Here is an 18,024-nt window from a genome sequence, read left to right as displayed (position 1 = left end):
AAAAGCTTGAATTGCTTGCTTTTAGTGCATTGTTTAATTTTGAGGAACTAAATCTGATTTAAGTCCTTTTTACATCCAAGTCAGACCTTTCCTCGGCAAGAACAGCACTTTCCACGTGCGGGAGCAGCAGCTGGCAGCAGCACACATCCGAGTTAATGAAGTTATAATTGTCCATTGGTTTCCTCATTCCCAGGGAGCAGAGCAGGCACAGTTATTGCTCTGTTTGTTTCCAGTTTTAGATCTGCAGAGGGAGTTCTCATTTTCTTCTACCGTTGCTTGAAGTATAGCAGAGGGTCAGCAGTTCAGATGCTGAGTATACTCCTGCTTTCTTAGTGCTCGAGAAAGATATGAGGTTATTAATGTAAAACAGGAATGGACTTTACACAGCTCCCTGTGGAGTGAAATGAACCATAGTACATGTAATTTGTCCATTGAACCATCACTCCTGAGGATTATGTCTCTCAGATATTGGGCATTTTAATCTCTTTAAAACAAAGATTGGGTTTCTCTTTCTTTCTTTTATTATTTTTCCTTTTTTTTTTTTTTTTTGAGATTGTATCTGTGTGAGTCTGTGATGTGAGCTAGGAGGAAATGTGTATTACACTCTTACAAAAGCTTGCAAACAAACCACTGGAACATTCAACTGCTTGACAGTTGACAAAGGTTTATGGAAAAATTTGGCATGAACATTTCTGTGGATTTTGTGTTTTCAGTTGGTAATTCACACTTGATTTGGATTTCATTCTTGTGCATGCTGATGAAGGTTCATGAGAGATGTGGAAGTTTCTCAATGTGTTAAATTAGTTGCAAGAATTCACATTTACCTGAAAATATATAATGTTGTAAGATAGGCATGCCTATCAGTTAATAACCCATTCAGAGTTGAGAAAAATACTCACTTTTTAACATAGCTGAAACCTGTCTGCACATGAGCAGTGATGCCCTTGGAAAGTTACATCAGTGATGGAGTTCCCATGTTAAAGGTTGAAAGAAGAGTCTAAAGTGAAATACTGGGGTAAAAACCTGAGGCTAAGCCAAAATCATGGATGTTTTAGTATAATATCTCACATTGTAGTCATGGACTAGCAGCTTGCTGTGGTGCTAGAGTGAGCAAAGAAGCTTGGCACAAAGTGTATTCCTGCTGTGAAACTTGGCAGAAGAAAGAGGTGGATACAGACAGGAGGCACAGGGGAGTGGCAGTGCAGAATTGGTCACCTGATGATGCAGGGTCACAGTACAGGCAAAAGCCAGCTGCTGAATCCTCATATCATGAAAAAGAAATTAATTTTAATCTCTTCGAGGAGGATTTTGAAGAAAAGCAGTGCAATAGAAGGATCTGCCTGTGTAAGCACATGAGGGGTGGCTTGGGAGAAAGCGTTGAGCTGATTTTGGGAGAATTTAGCAAGTATTTTAAATACATAATTGTGGGCTGATCAGAGGTGGGAGTCAATTACTGAAAGATGGTAGTGTGGACGTAGGCTGTGAAGATCCTGAGGAGTGAAGACGTGGACCATGCATTTCTCCTGATAAGGAAGGGGAGCAGTGGTCTACGGAGATATCTGCAGAAACGTAGGTCTGACTACGGCCAGTGCTTTGTGGTGTAGGTGTGTGGGAAGGGTTGTGTTGTGGAGGTATGGGCATTATACAGGGAGAAACTGCATTTTTCCAGCATTGCTTGGATACAAAAATACAAGAAAACCTGGCAGGAGGAAGAAGCTCAGCAGCAGACCCTGCTTTCTGGAAGAGAAATATTAATTTTTCCAAGTGGGAGCAAGGAAGGCTTCAATTCCTGTGTAGTCCATTTGATCTTGTTTGAGCCACACTGTCAAACTCTTGGTGCTTTCTACTGTTGTCTCATAGGGGATGTAATGTAACACATTGCTATTGCCTTTGTTTACATCCAAGAATGAACAGATTTGCTTGCCTTAATTTTTCCCCTGCAAAGATGGAGTCTCAACTGTGATATGTTAAATGAAAAAGCCATGAGACATTGCTCTATTTTTATTGCTGTGACAACAAAAAAATGTTCAACAAATGCAAGTATTAATTAGAGCTACAGAAAAAAACTCTAGAACCCCAATAGTCCCAACCTCCAAGAGCTTCTGCCTGCTGCTGAAATTCTGTGTTGTAAAGATTTTGCTGCTCTATAAATGCTTCATCCTCAACACCCTTGTATTCTGCAGACATTCTTCATAAGTCCTTCCCATGCCTGATGTGATTACAGTGGTGAATTCAGACCTAAATGCTTTTTTTTTTCCCCTTCCTTACAGAGCATGAGAAACACAGACTGTGTAAAAGTGCAGACTATATGAATTTGCACTTCAAAGTGAAGTGGCTGTACAATGAATACGTTCGTGATCTGCCTGCCTTCAAGGGAAAAGTGCCTGAATATCCAGCGTGAGTGTTTTAAGTCTCCTGTAGTAAATCCCTACTGTCTACTTCCTTTTGTTACCTTGGCATTAGGGTGGCCATTTGGATTTCCTGTGGCTGTCTTCAAGATACATCATTTCTTACCTCTCAGTTTTCTGTGTCTGTATGCATGTTTTTCCCCTGTGGTGTTCTGTGCCTCACCCAGCTCGGTCCATTATTGTGCAATATCTCCCAACATTTCCAAAGTTTAGCAATGGCATGAACAGACTTAAAGCTACTCTGTGTCTTCAGTGTGGGCAGTTCTTGAATAGAAGATGTGTACCTACAGATATGCTTTATGTATATATACTGTATGTGGATGTCATATGTACACGCACACAACAGGATTTGTAAGTAAAGATAATGTTTTTGTTAGTAAGACTGGGTGGCTTAGTTGTAAGTATCAGATAAGCTGTTGCTCTTGAGCTCTAAGCAGTTGTTTGCAACTTGTAACTTTAAAAGAGCAACAATAGATTTCATACCTGGAGAAGTTGTAAGGAGGTTGTAAGAAGGTGTTTGAGACCAAAAGGTTGTCTGAGCAACCTGGAGAAAATGGTGTATCTAGAGTCCTACACCTGCCTCAAGCAGCAGCAGGTATCCTGGGTCTTAGCAGTGCTTTAACTGGTTTTCAGAACCTTTCAGTGATGTTTGCTCCACAACTCCTTTTATCCTCTGGTTCACTGTTAGTCCTTCACTGGGTTTTGGGGATTTAACATACGCTCTCATTTTCACCCCCTCGAAATCTTTCTGGCTTCAGTTTGAGCTTGTTATAGCCTGTATATAGGCTGTACATAGAGAATAAATTGTTCCTGCTTTACAAGAGGAAAATGCTTTGCTCGTGCTTCTTTATGGTCTTCTGCTGGTTCTTGTTTGTTCCTAGCTTTCCTTCTAAGTGGGATTTACTTTCAAGACAATTTGTCATAACACTTGGCCTTAAATATTGATGTTCTATCTAGACCTTACCATGCATTGCCTTGCAGGCAGTGTTGCTGCTTTCATATGCCATGTACTGAGTTGAAAGCAATCTTTTTTATTTTCTTTTATTCAGAGATATTGCTGATGAGTGATGCTCCCAGTGGGCCACTGGCTGGTCTGCAGACACCCTCAGCATTATGTCCCACCACACTGCTGTTCCCACCGTGTACATGACTGTTCTGTGCTGTCTAAATGCAGCACTTTGCCCCTGTTAACAAGCACATTTTTCCTGGACTGTGTTTCCAGTTTGGCACTTCGAATTCTCTTGCCGTGCTGTTGTGCATGCAGTCCCTCAAGCCTGGTGCTGGCTGCATGTTAATCAGACTTGAGGCAGTTGGGCATAATTGCTTGGTGTGGGTTGTGGGCCTGATTAAGAAATCAGGTCAGCAAGAGACATAAGCTGCTCACTGAGCAGGGTGCTAGAGTGACAGTCTCAGAAGCCCCTTTCTCTTTGCTATGCCTCTGAGTCAGGGCAGTCTCATGCAAGCCATCAGATATTCTTAATCTCTCATTTTCTCCTGTATAATCAGGATAATGATGCTCGGTTTTGTTCTACAGTCTGTTCTGCTCTGCTGGCCTTTGTGGTAGAGCTTCAGTGGTCATGTGTGTTTGCAGCCATTGGCTTTGTTACTTCACCCTCCTATTTCAGTACAATAGCCACATGGTCAGACATAGGTGATGTTTATCTCAACCGTAACCTTCACCTGTCACAAAGTATTCCCTTGATATGAATTGTCCTTTGATTTGTTTCATCACAAGTGTTTTTAGCCTCAGAACTTCCTTAAACAAAGGAGTCCACACATCAGGTTTGCACATTAGTAAACTCCATAGATGAAACTAAATTGCTGCTCTCCAAACAGTGGTTGGGCTGTTGATACCTCAGGTTTTAGCTTTTATATTTTTCAGATTCTCTACTGCTTTAATGTGTAGTTCTGAGCTTCGTATTAGGGGATAGTAAGCTAGTAAGCTTCACAGAGTAGGGAGACAAAACAATTCCTTCTCTAGCTGGGGACCAAGGACAAATGATCCAAATCTCAGGCCCAAGAGCACAAACAATGGCAGAATGAAGAGAGAAAAACAAGAAGGATGGGACTTCATAAACTAAAGCTGTAATTGGACAATTAACCCCAATATGCTAATGGACCAGAACTTATAAAAGTGAGAGACCTCGTGACTGGTCATTTTGTGACCATTTTGGGTTCATCTTGGGTGTAGCCCTGGCTGGGCTCTTGTACTGCCCAAGTTGTATCCATTGAGGCATTTTAATAAATACCTACTTTATTCTTTAACTCTGTCTAGCCTCTGTTCTATGTCAGCCTTTACAAGGCATCACTGTCTACTTGTCAGATGAAAGGCTATCCACAAATTCACTTTTCCAGTTTTTAAACTCTGAGAAACTGTGTTCCTCATAGCCTTGAGATATGACTGAACAAAGTGCAGGGTCCAAAGTATTGAAGTTGAAGTTTCTATACTCCCTTTATTTTCTGAAACTCAGAAGCGTTTTCTGAAATGGAAGTAGCTATGTAATTAGGAGTGTATCTTCAAAACTCCTTCTCTGCCAGCTAAAACTGTGAAGTGTCAGTTCCTGAAAACCCCAGCTTTTTAGGTGTGTAAATACATGTTCTATGCTTTGTTTAAATACTGATCTTAGTGTGCAGGTAGCATTGTAGCTCTACTAGAGACTGCCTCCTCTCTGGTGGGAGAAGATATTCCTTCCTTTGAGATCCTGTCAACTTATTCTGGCTCTCTTCATCAAACACAGTATTGATTATTTTACTCATTGGAATCCTGCCTGCCTTCTCGCCTCAGCTTTTGCCAAGGCACAGAGATTGTTCCTTAGATACCCACAGCAAATGAGCAAGATTAATTCACCTGCAGAGTGTGACCCTGAGGGAGCCAGGCTCATGGCCAAGCTGAAATGGTAGCCTTTTGTGTTACCTCGCTGTTGTGCAGCCAAGAGAGGTGAACTTACATTTAGTCCTGAAGTGCCACTGCCTTTCCCAGCAGGCAGGACTGAAGTGTATTCTGTGCAGACCTTGTTTGGAGAGTTTGGCTGTGCCATCTGGAGCCAGGCTGTGCTGACCCCTGTGGGCACAGAATGTCTCTGAAGCAGCACCGTGAGCTGCTGCTGCTGCTGTGTGAGTCATTACAGCGTTTGCTTCCTGACCAATAGTTGAAGCAGATGAAGGAGAAGATATTTGCCATATAACAACATTTTGAAGCTATTTCTGCCTGAAATTAGATTATTTTTATTCATTTCTGTACTAGATAATTTTGTATATTGTTCTGGATATGTTGCCTTCGTAGCCCTTGGAGTCCTCCTGACTTGCTCAGCAGCCCAAGCTGATAGTAAAGTATTATAAGAAGTATTGGGCCTAAGATAGTTCTAGGTATATGTTACAGCTCAAAGCATAGTTTGGCCCTGAATGTACACATGGACTGGAAGTATTTGTAAATTATCTGCATCTCTTAGGTTTTTGTGTCAGCCAAAGGACAAAATTGAGGCTGGCTTTGCAGATGTACTTACAGAATTTTCTGATCTAAGTGGTTCATTCAACCTTCATGATAAACCTCTTCCTGAAGGTAAATGCTTTCTTTTATGTGAGGGGGAGCAAATACACCACTCCCACCCACCTGTACCATTTTCTCTGCTACCTTTGCTTAGACTATTTGGCAAGATAGTTAGGTATACCTAGGCACTTGATTTTGTGTAGCAACATATGGTATCCATAAAAATGGGCAGTGTTCTCAACAGCAAATGGCCCTTTCTTGTGAACATGGTGCACTAAGGATGGTAACTAAGGATGAATTATAGTTAGGAAGTTGCTCTCCTTCTCAGAGTGAAAACTGTGGCTTCTGGCACAAACAAGTAATCTTCCCTGCATGTTGACCTGTGACATGTGAAGCAGCAGCTCACAGCCTTGGAACAGTGAAACAGGTGGAAGATGTATAGTTGCTTCCTTGTGAAGTGCCTGAGTTCCTTCCTAAGGCTTAAGCTGTTTAAAATACACTATTGCAGTTTAAAAGAAAATGTTGAAAGCTTGAGAAACTTGCAGCAGACTTCAACATATGCTGACTTTTAGGAGCCTGAAGTGCCATTCAAAAGGAATTCTTCCAGAATACAGGAAGTCCATATGTCTGTGACAGTGTTCCACTGTTGCTGTCTATAATAAATAGGGCTACGTAGACAGGTTGCTGTTGGCATTTTAACACTGTGTCAGTTACAGTTTCCAGTATTAGCATTGATGTGCTTTATATTTCAAAGTGTAGAGATTATTTAAGGCTATCTAGTATGCTCTGCCTGTGCATTTGCTCTTGATCTCCCTCTCATGTCTGGCACATGCTTTCATGTTCTTTGCAAACTCAGCCCACAATTAGCACAATCTCTATGATCACAGCTGCCTGTGTAGAGAAGGCTGCATTCTCTAAAGCTCATATAGTAATCTTTTGTTTGGACTGAACTACACGTGGACACTTCTTTCTCTTGTTTGTGAATGGTGTTTAGTAATATTTGAAATTAAGATTTGCTTCAGCTGTGCTGTGTTGGCACTTGCCTGCAATAAACTCTAGACAGACATTTCAATAAGGCTGTAAGTGCTATGTTACTGCTTAAACACAGGCAACAAAAACACACACACACCCTTTTGTGCTGTGTGTGTTCCTTGGAGCAGAGGACAGAGCGACCAGCTGTCAGATCCCATCACTGAAGCTGCTTCTCAGCTTGCCTGTTTTCACACTGCCTTTTTGGTACACCCAAGTGAGCAGCAGGACAGGTGCCTCTGGGTCTGGAGGTCTTCCTTGTGCTCTCTGGCATGTGGATGGAATGGAAAAACATGACAAAGTGCTTTGAGGTGAAGCAAAGTTAAAGGTGGCTCTCAAGGGGGCTAAAGGGGAAGGTACCAAGAAGAGAAAAGACAGGAAGAAGGACAAAAGCAGCTCAGAACCAGCCCAAGTGATGGTACAGGCCCTGTTAACTTGTGTAGAGGTGCAAGTATATTTGGGAACTTGGACTGCATGCATGGACAGCAGCATTCAGACATCTGACAGCTTTCACGAGGCTTGCTGGGGTTGGAGTGCTCCCCTTCCTGCTGTAACTTGCTGTCTTTGCTCCCCTGCAGGTGGTTTGAGCAGTTTGTGATGCAGTGGCTGGATGAAAATGAAGATGTTTCCTTAGATTTCCTGCATGGTGCTCTGGAGAGAGATAAAAAAGATGGGGTATGTAGGTTACTACTTGGTGCTACATCATATAGTGCAAGAACCAAATAAAACCAAATAAATTCAGCTGTCTTATAAATGGAGAATGTAGTCCTTTTTGCTTGCTAAACAACTGAAAAACTCATTTATTGTAGTACTTTACAGGTCACAGAGAACTTTTTAATAGCAAGGTGCATATCATTCATTTTTGTCTGTTCTGCTGCTGTTAATCTGTCAGCCAGTGGTTTGGTGCTCTCTCAGCTCTCTCTGTTAGGGAGAAGTAATTGAAATTGAAAATTGAGGCACTTAGCATGTACTTAGTCATGCAGTGAGAATGTGACCTTAATCCACTGACAGACCAATCTTACTCTTAATTTGCTGAGTGTTGCCAATGGAGAGAAGAGCTTTCCTGTTACTCAGTGACTGTTGGCACTGTAGTCTGTGACACTCTTGCAACATTCTGTTTAATAGCTAAATCTTAAAAAAAAAAATAAAATACCTCTTTATTCTCTCCTTCTTTTCTCATTAACTGGCAGACAAACCATGCATTGCATTAAGGCTCTCAGCATCATCATACATTTCCCTGGTGCTTGTCATGATTATAGTTAGTGAAGGACAGTAAATTTATAATCCAACCAGAAAAGGCTATTTCTCTCCTCTAGGTCTTTTGAAGAGTTTTTGTCTAATTCTGAGGAAGATGTAGGTTTTGGTAAAGTTACCCTGCCTTCAGTATGACAGATGATGGAAACATCCATGGGTGGGTATATTTCCATTTGACAATGACTCTTTTTACTCTGTTTCAGTTCCAGCAAACATCCGAGCATGCTCTGTTCTCTTGCTCAGTGGTGGATGTGTTCACTCAGCTCAACCAGAGCTTTGAGATCATTAAGAAGCTGGAGTGCCCAGACCCTGTCATTGTTGCCCACTACAATAGGAGGTTTGCAAAGGTAATACCCTTAGCATCCAGATGTTTATCTTTTCTTAATGGGGTGTAAGACAGTACAATTTTTTTTTCTTGCTTCCTGGAGTTCTGCCGTGGTAGAGGACAAGTAACAGTGCTCACATCTTGTCTTCACAGACTATTGGGAAAGTGCTGATGCAGTATGCTGACATACTCTCCAAGAGCTTTGAGTCCTACTGTTCCAAGGAGAAATTGGTGAGTTATGCTGAGCTTCACTTTTCCCCCAGAGAATCATGTAATTGTCCTGATGAGACCAGACTCACACTGCACCTGACCATGGTGATGGTGTAGATATTTTCAGTGTTGTTTTTTATCACCATTTGGATGCTTTTGAAGTTTGAATTCTGGCTTGTACCTAAAATAAAAACATGTCCTGAAGATGAAATGCAGGGTTTGGAGGCTGTCGGGTCCCCTTGAAATTAACTTCCACACTGACTTTGTTCTGTGATTTAAAAAAACAAAAGTGGGCACGATTGTTCAGTAGATCTGGTACTTAGAGAGGTCTGTTCATCTGGGTATTCTGCAACTGGGAACTGACCATACCATTTCAAGCTGGAGAAAAGTGATTTATTTTTCTTTAAATTAATTTTTTATATATATTTGAGTGCTGAAATCTGTGCATGCCATGCCTCCTATGTAACTCTCAGATCTGGTGGTACCTGGGGAAGGGTGTTGAGGCACAAAGTCTCCCACTGGTGACAGTGTGTTGGCATCCTGAGCAGTCACCTGCTTTTGTCCCTTCAGCCTTGCATCCTGATGAACAACGTCCAACAACTGCGGGTGCAGCTCGAGAAGATGTTTGAAGCCATGGGTGGTAAAGAGGTGAGAGAGCTCAGAGACTGAGTGTTAGCCTCATTCCTCCTGCACTGTTGTTCCTGGGTTATTTGTGTCATATTTGTTCTTGAATACTACAGTCATGAGAAGAGCCTTGTGACACCTGGCACTGTAAGTGTCGGGAGATAGCCATGACTGAAGGCTTCCCAATCTGTCATCAAATGCAGAAGCAAACGTTTTGGAGCACAGAATAGCATAGAAAAGGAGAGAAAAGATTGGCTATTGTGCTCACATGGGTGTGGGTGGCGGAGGTCTCAGTTCTGTGGGCATGGAATCATTTTATATGTCATATATAAATGTGGGACAGTGCCTTTAGCATGAAATGTCCAGTATCTAATACATTACAAACATGCAAATAAGTTCTCTGCTTGTGTTTTGAGGGATATTCAGATGTGTCCATTTGTTATGACATGGTAATTTTTAGAGAAATAATGTTTTACTCCTCCAGGTCACTGGTTTTGTTCTGATGTAATATAAGTATATTTTTTTTTCTCTTCTTTTTTCATTGCTTTTCAAGATTCAGGAAGATGAAGAAAAGCCTGCTGATGCTGATGTTAGGAAAAATTATTTTCAAGTGCATTTTCTTTGGTTGTGTTGTGATAGAATCTGTGCTATGACCTGTACGCCAAGAGAAAAGTCAGCTTTGCTGATGGACAGCTCAGTTTTTGCCTGTATTGCTTTTCTAAATCTTTCGTGTGCTCAGTGGCAGAATTCTGTGAAGTGGCAAAAATCTCAACAACTAGATTTACCCCATGAGGCAAGGAAAACTGCTGTCATTCTTTCACATGTCACCTCAATAATCCTAATTTCTGAGTCCTGCATCAAGAACTAGCATTATATGCTTCCTGCTGTAATAGCAGCAGTAGCTAAATACTCATTTTTGGGAAAAAATAAACTTGTGATAAAACGTTTGTGAAGTGGCCTATAAAAGTTTAATGCCTGTGCTTATAATTTCCCTTAAGGATTCGGTTTTCTACTGTTTTCTGTAGTGGTAGCCATTAAGTAGGGTTTCCCTATATTTAAAATTGAAAGTATCCCTTGATACTGTATTAAATAAATATGGTAAAAAGGTGTTTCTTGAGGTTATTGGCTACTTTCCCTAGACTAAATCTCTTCTCTGCATTCTGCCCTCTAAAACCTTCCACGGGAGGTGTAAATAAGGTTAAAAAGGGGTAGTGAACCCACTATTTCCCCTGTATTGTGGAATCAAAAGATTGGAAGGGGAGAGAAACCCAGACTGTGAAGAGTAAAACAGGAAGAAATGTGGCAAACACACTAAGAAGCTGGGGATCTTTTGTTGGGTTTTTTTTTTTTTTTTCCATTTTCTTTTCAAATGGTGCCTATTGCACTTCATAGGGCTGCCACTGATCACCAGAAATAAATTGTGTTGTGTTAGGTGCCTGCATTATCTGCTGTCCCCGGGGGTTTCCCGCTTGGTGACTGTGTTAGTACATCGCTTCTTGACTCAAAAACTGCCAGGTTCTCTGTTTTGCTAGAGTAAACAAGGTCTTGTCCTAGTTTGCATATTCTTTTGGCTGCAGATTGAACCTGACAATTGGGTAACAATAGGTGAGACAACAGTTTTGACAATAGAACTTACTGGAAATGCATCTGTGGGTTCTATCCTCCTTCAGGAAGGACAGTTTTCAATTTCTGTGACAGATTTGTTCTATAGTCATCTATCCATGACACAGTAGCTTGCACAAAAGTAAGCATTATCCTGACTGCTCTATCTAAAAAAACTCCCTTGGGAGAGTAAGAAACTGGCATAGTGGTATGCCCTGATTTTGAACTGTTCTACTTCTTGGATTCTCAAAGGTGTTCTTGAGAGCCAGGTACCAAATATTCTGTTGTTCCTGTGGCAGGTATGTTACTTATGCCACGTGTGCAGCCAGACCTTGGGACTGGTTTCAGTTACCATGTGCTTAAGGCTTCATCTGCTTCTGATTCCCAGATCCATCTCGATCTGCAGCTGTAGCTGTAGCACTGCACAACTCTGGAAAGCTCCGACATACTGCTGTTACGTGGTGTTCTTTGCCAGTGGGTCAGAACACACCCTTAGGGAAACTCAGGTCACTTACTCCCTTTTGCAGTGAGGGAAATGAAGGGACAGGGCTCACCTGTGGTCACCCTGCAGATGTAGTGGTGTAATATTGAACACAAGTGCTTGCCCAATGCTATTTATTGAGATTTGGCCCCTGGACATAGTGCCTTTCTTTACTCTCTCCTCCACCCACTGCCTCCAGTAAGTTATAGTGCCTTTTCCCCTCACTTTTCTTACTCTTTTCTGAACTGTAGTTTTCAAAACAGGGCAAAAATTGTCCAGCATCTCTGGGTTTAATGTGTCAGCATCATCTGGGTTTAATGTGTCTGTGAACATTACTAGTCAGAAACAGTAAGCACAGTAGCAGAGCTTTTGAAAGCTCTGTTTGGAGGGATTCCCTTGGGTCAAGGCAAATATATATACACATAAACACACATGCATACACAGAGAAAAGTACCTTAAATAAATTTTAGGAATTAGAATTAATGCTTTTCTTTCCCTTCTGAGCTGTATTGATCTCATGGGATCAAAACAGCTTCATCATGACTCAGGAGCATTCTCAGACATCCCAGAGGCATGTTTTGGAAAGGCAGTGTTTATGAAGTGGCAGATATCATTAAAAGCATAATGAATAGTGTGAAACTGGGGGGGGGTGAGTCCTGGATATCTTTTGAAACGTTTTATTTCTCTGAACCATCTCCAGTACAGCAGCAGAGCAGAGATTATAATTTAGGTCTCTGCTGGGATGGGCTACACATATTCAGTGGTAGTGTTTGCCTGAACTTGGCCCTATTTATTTAATTATTCATACTTTACCTAATAAAACCTAACATGACTTGCATTTTCTGCCCACCTCTGTGGTTTTCCAGCAGACTTCAGCCTGCAGTCCATAATTTTGCTTAGCTTTTCATGAGTGAACTCGTGGCAGTGAAATTAAAAGGTGCTATACTGCATTGCACACTTCTGGAATCTAGATGTAGTGTGAAAGACTAGTTTAAAACATTTCTACACCTTTTTTTCCCCCAGAGAAGCATGTGAGGTGAGTATCAGAGACAAGCACTGCCTAGAGAACCCAAGGAATTAGCTGCTGAGCAGCAGCATATTGTCATCATACAATTTTTCATGCCTTTGGTTTCAAGCTAATCTTCACAATTAAAGCTTCAGGAAACTCTCCTCTTAATGCTGTGCCAGGGTTAGCCTACATTTTACATCCTAAGTTAGCCATCTGAATAACAAATTGCAGGACAGCTTAGAAACAGCCAAGACTTACATAGAAATATGCTCGAAGGATTTGTGATATCTAGTATTTGCTCCTCTTTAGCATCCCACATGCCACATAAGGCTGCCCTAGTGTTTGAGAAGTTGGCAGCTATTGTTTGGATTCAGTGCTGCATGTTTCTTACTCTTGAAGAGTAAGAATCCTACAGGAAAGTGGGGAGATGCCTGAAAATTCAGTGCATGTCCTTAAAAGGGGGTCGGATCTGCTGTGAGCTCACAGGGGCTAGTGGAGGGAGGCAGACCAAAAATCAGCAGCTTCAAACTGGAGTTAGATGAACTCCATAACTTGCTAAAGCTAAAATAAGTTAGCAGGGCATAATTCTTCAGTTGCTGATATGCCAGATCAGACCTGATGATTTCACAAAGTCTCTGCCTTTTATAGATGGGAATTGATTAACTTCTTTAGCTTTCTAGGAGGCAAGAGTCATGACTCTCCACCTACACCACCTACAGAGAAGCCTTCCAGTTCCGGCCACTCACACTTCACCAGTGTGTGTGGAAACCAAAGAAGAACTAATTCCATTTCCTGGAAAACTTGGAAGCCCATCACTGCAAATTCTTAGGCTCAGGAGTTCTGTTTCATGCATGAAGAAAGGATGAGAAGATTATACTAAATTCAAGTTGCTAGCACTTAGATATAAATGCCACCATTCAGATAAGAAGAGGACTTGAGGTTCCAGCCCTAAATGGGTTCAGATGATACTTTGAGACCCAGATTCTTTCAAAAGCCAAGTCCCAGATAGTTTCAGAAGATTAACAGAGGCTTGATTTCTCTCCTGCAATTTAAATACGGGATTAACTTTTCCCTCTTTTCACCTCAGTTTTCAGCATCACACATTTAGCCTCAGACACAGAACTGTAGCTATGTCAGCCATTATTTCCACTGGAATTGAAACGTTTGCTCAGAGATCAGAAGCCACCTCAGTGTAGCTACTGTCCCATGTTTTGCACAGAGAACTTTTCATTCTTCCTCTGAATTATCTGTCATATACCTACAGAACGGAGATCATAAGCCTGCTGAGAGAAATGGTGTGGATACGACATGTGGCAGTGACCCAGCTGCCTAATCCTGTTTTCTGCTATACCAGCCAGATTTATCATGCAGTCCAAGTAGCATTTCCTGCTATCAGTGATAGCGGATATGCTTAAAATTCATTGACTGAGCAGCAATCGCAACACCGTTGTGGGTTCATTTAAGCACTCTTATCAGTGCTTCACCACATTGGCCAAGTTTGCAGTTAATACCCACATGCTGCAGTACTCTGTAACTGACATATGATTTATGTATGGGAAACAGCAGTGCACGCCTACCAGCACCTTCCTAATGAACTTATATTACACTCAGATAATTCCCCAGACTTTGCTTTTGAGCCAAAGCAGGCCGGTGCCTAAGCATTAACCATCAGTAATGTGTTATGTGGAGTCCTTGTTCCCTAGTAGCAGTTGCTCAGAAAACAACAGCTTTTATAGCAGGACAGGGTCTTTGTGGATACTGAACCAGAATGCTTACTACCAGGGTTTGGCTTCCTGAGGATGAGGCTGGGCACCTCAAAGTTAGATGTGGGCAGCTGTCTTGCCAGTTGTACCCAGAGAGCTGTGTGTGTGAGCTCATGTTCTTTACCACAGATGATGGAGCTCAGCAAAGCATTGTGTCAGCTGTCTCTTCTTGCAGTACTGGGACAACAATGCATTTGCAATGAGGAAGATCAGTTTGCAGTGAAATACAGCAGTGAGGGGAAAGCTTAGAGGTAGCCAGGGAACTCTGCAGGCCACCTCACAGTAAAATAAATCGTTGATTGCACAGTTCATGAACCAGGGCAACAAGTTGTTGATCCTGACCTCAAACATCCTCTAGGCTGTGCATCTGATAGCTTATAAAGAAGTAGAAGTAAATAGTGAAGAATAATTGTCTTGTACCAAATTCTGGTGCTTTTTTTTTTCCCTGACTGGAAAAGCAGTTAATTGAAATGTTTTGATGAATCATGAGCTGGTCCTACCTCAAATCTGTCAGAAATGGCTGAAATCAGAGGGCAATTCAGTGCCATTAATAGTAGAGCAAATCAGGCAGCTTGTGACTCATTGTGCCTGTACGCAGTAGGAGGGAAGGATTAATGTAGGGGCAAGAGAAACCACCACCACCAAATGCTGTTTTTATTTTGTTACCTACAAGCTTGGCTAGAATGAATGCTGATTGTCATGACATTAGCTTCCTTCTGCCGTCACAGAGCAAGAGTGTTACAAAGATGATAGGAAAAGAAATTTACTTTAATAAGGGAAAAATAATCAGAGGCAGCAATGCCTAAAGTTACAAAGCCTAAGTAATCACGATTTGCTTGATTGTTGGTTCTTACTTTAATTACTTTTAAAATTCTGATCCAGAAGTTTCATTAGCACAGGTTCAAATGCATAATAGAGTCAATTTTCCATGCCAGCTTACAGCAGGAAAATGAGCAGATCAGATTCCAAATCCCCTGAGGCTTGGCTTTCTCTGACAGATGCTGAAGCAATATGAAGAGGGCTTCAGCCCTGATTTTAGAGGTGGGAACTCCTGTTGTGTTCAAATCCTGTATAGATGGATATACCATACAAGTCTAAACTGATTTTTAACCACGGTACCGGTACCTGGCTCATTGCATTCCTAAAGAGATGCTCTGCCTTAGAGGAAGCTTTTTGTTTTACAGACATCTTGTCTGCCTGCTACACAGGCAAATCTGTTTTACAAGTTACTTTTTATGAGCAAATGATGCCAAAGCATTAATCCTGTGTTGCTATGTATACACACAGGTATGTTGCTTAGAAGTGGCTTGTTTGAGGCTGGAGGGGTTGACGGTAGCTGGAACACAAAACTCTGTGTAAATCATGTTCAATTTAAAAACAGGTGGCTTTGCACTGATAAGAATGGAGGAAGCACTTCCTTTCAGAACCTGCCAAGGTGTCAACATCATTCATGTAGTGCTTGGGGAACTTTTTTTTTTTGTTTTCCTCTGAACACTTGTATACAAAAAGCTGTCTGGTTCCACGTGAGAGCAGAGAGCTATGTTTGCTCAATACCAGTAGCTGAGATTTTACTTTCCAAATATGATTGACAAAAGTGCGCAACAGCTCCTGCCATGATATTGTGGCCAGATTTTCAAAACAGCTGGGGTCCAATCTTCTGAAAGCAGTGACTGAGTCAATCTGCAGTTAAAATACTTGACGGCAGGAGGGAAGGTGAAATAGCTTCTTTCAAGATCATATATGGAGAAATGCACGAACATTAGTAGTAACAACCAGTCTGAAAAGCCCTATGTCCTACTAGACTCAGAGGGGTGACATGACCTGTGAGCCCAGGGTAAAGCACAGTACTTGATGGATTCACAGCCCTAGATGCACTCTTGGCCACAGGGAGTTCACAATTCCCTTTCTTCGTCAACTTCACAAACATTAGGAAGGGTATTGAAGGGTTATAGGAGCCTGGGGAAATACTTGCTGCTTTTTAGGCAAATACCTGCTGACTGTTTCACAGCTTCTGTAGCAACAGCAGCAGGCAGTGGAGGAGAGCATCCTACCTGGCTGAGTCCAGTGGGGATAGTTCACCTGCTTACTAAGTGTAGCCTCAACAGTGAAGAGAAGCACTGCAGAGGACAGTGAACTGCCCTCTGGGTTCAAACTTAAATGCTTTTTTTTCATCCACAGCTGGATGCAGAAGCAAGTGACCATCTCAAAGAGCTCCAGGTGAAGCTGAACAATGTTTTGGATGAGCTCAGTGCAGTGTTCGGTAACAGGTCAGTACTAGAAGGTCCTTGTCCTTGAAGCATTCCTTTCTTTTGTCTAATCTCATTTAGTCAGGTTACAAAAGAAAAGAAACTCCTGTGAATGGCGTTATATTTTGCTTTTTGTCCTAAATGTATGGCCTTTAATATACAGAGACTATCTATAGAAGTGAGAAACATTTTTAAAGTCTTTCTCTTCTGTATTTCTCTGCTCGGAAATGTAGCACGGAGATCTCTCAACTGTGAAATGTATTTGAATTACACAGAGTGGTTTTGGTTTTTTTTTCAGTAAGTAGTTCTTGTCAGTAACAGAATTTCCTGCTCCTTTACTGCTCAGAAACATTTTCCAGCTTAGCGTTTATGAAGCAACATTCTTGTTTAAACATTCTGCTCTAAATGTATGACTGATTTCTGATTGTTAATGAATACTGGAATAAGAAGGAAACAGGCTTAGAATCTGCGATTGACCTGTTGTAAATCTTCTGCAAATGTTATCTAGTGTTTCAGAGAGCTCTTTAAAGTATTGCCAGAATAATTTATGGCAATTAGGTTTTATTACAAATCATGTTTTCATTTCCCGATAAAAATTCATTCCTGATTCATTTCAGGATAAAAACGTGCTCAACTTTATAAGACTTTTGTAGTGAACTATACAGCATGTCAGTTAAGTGAAATCTAAAATACAGAACTCCTGACTGATCTTTGAAAACAGTTACTTCCCATTACAAACCCCATTCATTTCATGTTGTGCTGCATAACAAGATTAATGCAGGCATGAACTGTAGTGTAGCTTGAACATGGGCTAGGCAGAGAAAATTGCACCAACTTGGCCTCCTGGGGTTGACAGGTTTGCAAATCTTATGGCTAAAAAACCACAGTCAAATTTTGAATTTCACCACACAAAGCTAAGCAAGGAGATAAGCGAGCAGTTCCCATGGCCAGTAATGGATGCTGCAGCAAGAAATGAAAAGATTCAAACTGTAACTAAATGGAATCAGAAAAGTTCATAATTAGGCAGAGAGTGACCAAAAAATAATGATTAGGGAGGTGAATTTTTTTAATCTGAATATTGTCTCCGTGGTGCCATTGCTACAAAACAATTTGGGGACAATCTTGGCATATGATAATGTGATTTAAAGAGATTATCCAGTATCAGCATACATACTGGGGAGTGTTTCAGAAAGATGAGCCAGCCAGAGATCCAGCCAGTCACATGTCTCAGGTGCTTAATTTACTTCTTTAACAGTCTTAGAGAGTGAAAAGCAGAGCTGCAGTTCACTATATAAGCGTGATCTCCTAAAGGATATGAACTTAGGAGATAAAGCAGATATCCACAATATTCTGTGCAGAGTCTGTTAACAGTTGCTCTTTCACCTCTGTGCACACCTGACACTGCAGATCTTAACTCTTCTTCATCTGTGTGAGATTAACTGTATTTGATGAGAAGGCAGCACCTGTCCAGAGAGCCTCACTACCCTTGTGCTGAGAGAGGATTTTGTCTGGACAGAGAAGCATTTTCTACTTTGAGAGGAGATAAGTCTTGGAAGGGTTTATCCTTCATACAAGGCTAGCTGCTG

At 41.4% G+C, this 18,024-nt stretch overlaps 1 protein-coding gene across 2 annotated transcripts in view; it reads left to right on the top strand.

Moving 5' to 3' along the window:
• Window positions 1-18,024, top strand: part of UNC13B (unc-13 homolog B) — a 208,375-nt gene that overhangs the window by 164,349 nt on the left and 26,002 nt on the right. For both annotated transcript variants that reach the window (XM_041468603.1, XM_041468602.1), the window contains exons 26-31: window positions 2,271-2,397; window positions 7,503-7,599; window positions 8,382-8,525; window positions 8,657-8,734; window positions 9,284-9,361; window positions 16,371-16,459. In XM_041468603.1, coding sequence (XP_041324537.1) covers window positions 2,271-2,397; window positions 7,503-7,599; window positions 8,382-8,525; window positions 8,657-8,734; window positions 9,284-9,361; window positions 16,371-16,459 — 613 coding nt within the window. The remainder of the gene's footprint in view (window positions 1-2,270; window positions 2,398-7,502; window positions 7,600-8,381; window positions 8,526-8,656; window positions 8,735-9,283; window positions 9,362-16,370; window positions 16,460-18,024) is intronic.

The sequence above is a fragment of the Pyrgilauda ruficollis genome, unplaced genomic scaffold (genome assembly GCF_017590135.1).
Source record: "Pyrgilauda ruficollis isolate IOZ18807 unplaced genomic scaffold, ASM1759013v1 scaffold220, whole genome shotgun sequence".
NCBI lineage: Eukaryota > Metazoa > Chordata > Aves > Passeriformes > Passeridae > Pyrgilauda > Pyrgilauda ruficollis.
This window is presented reverse-complemented; position numbering and strand designations above follow the sequence as displayed.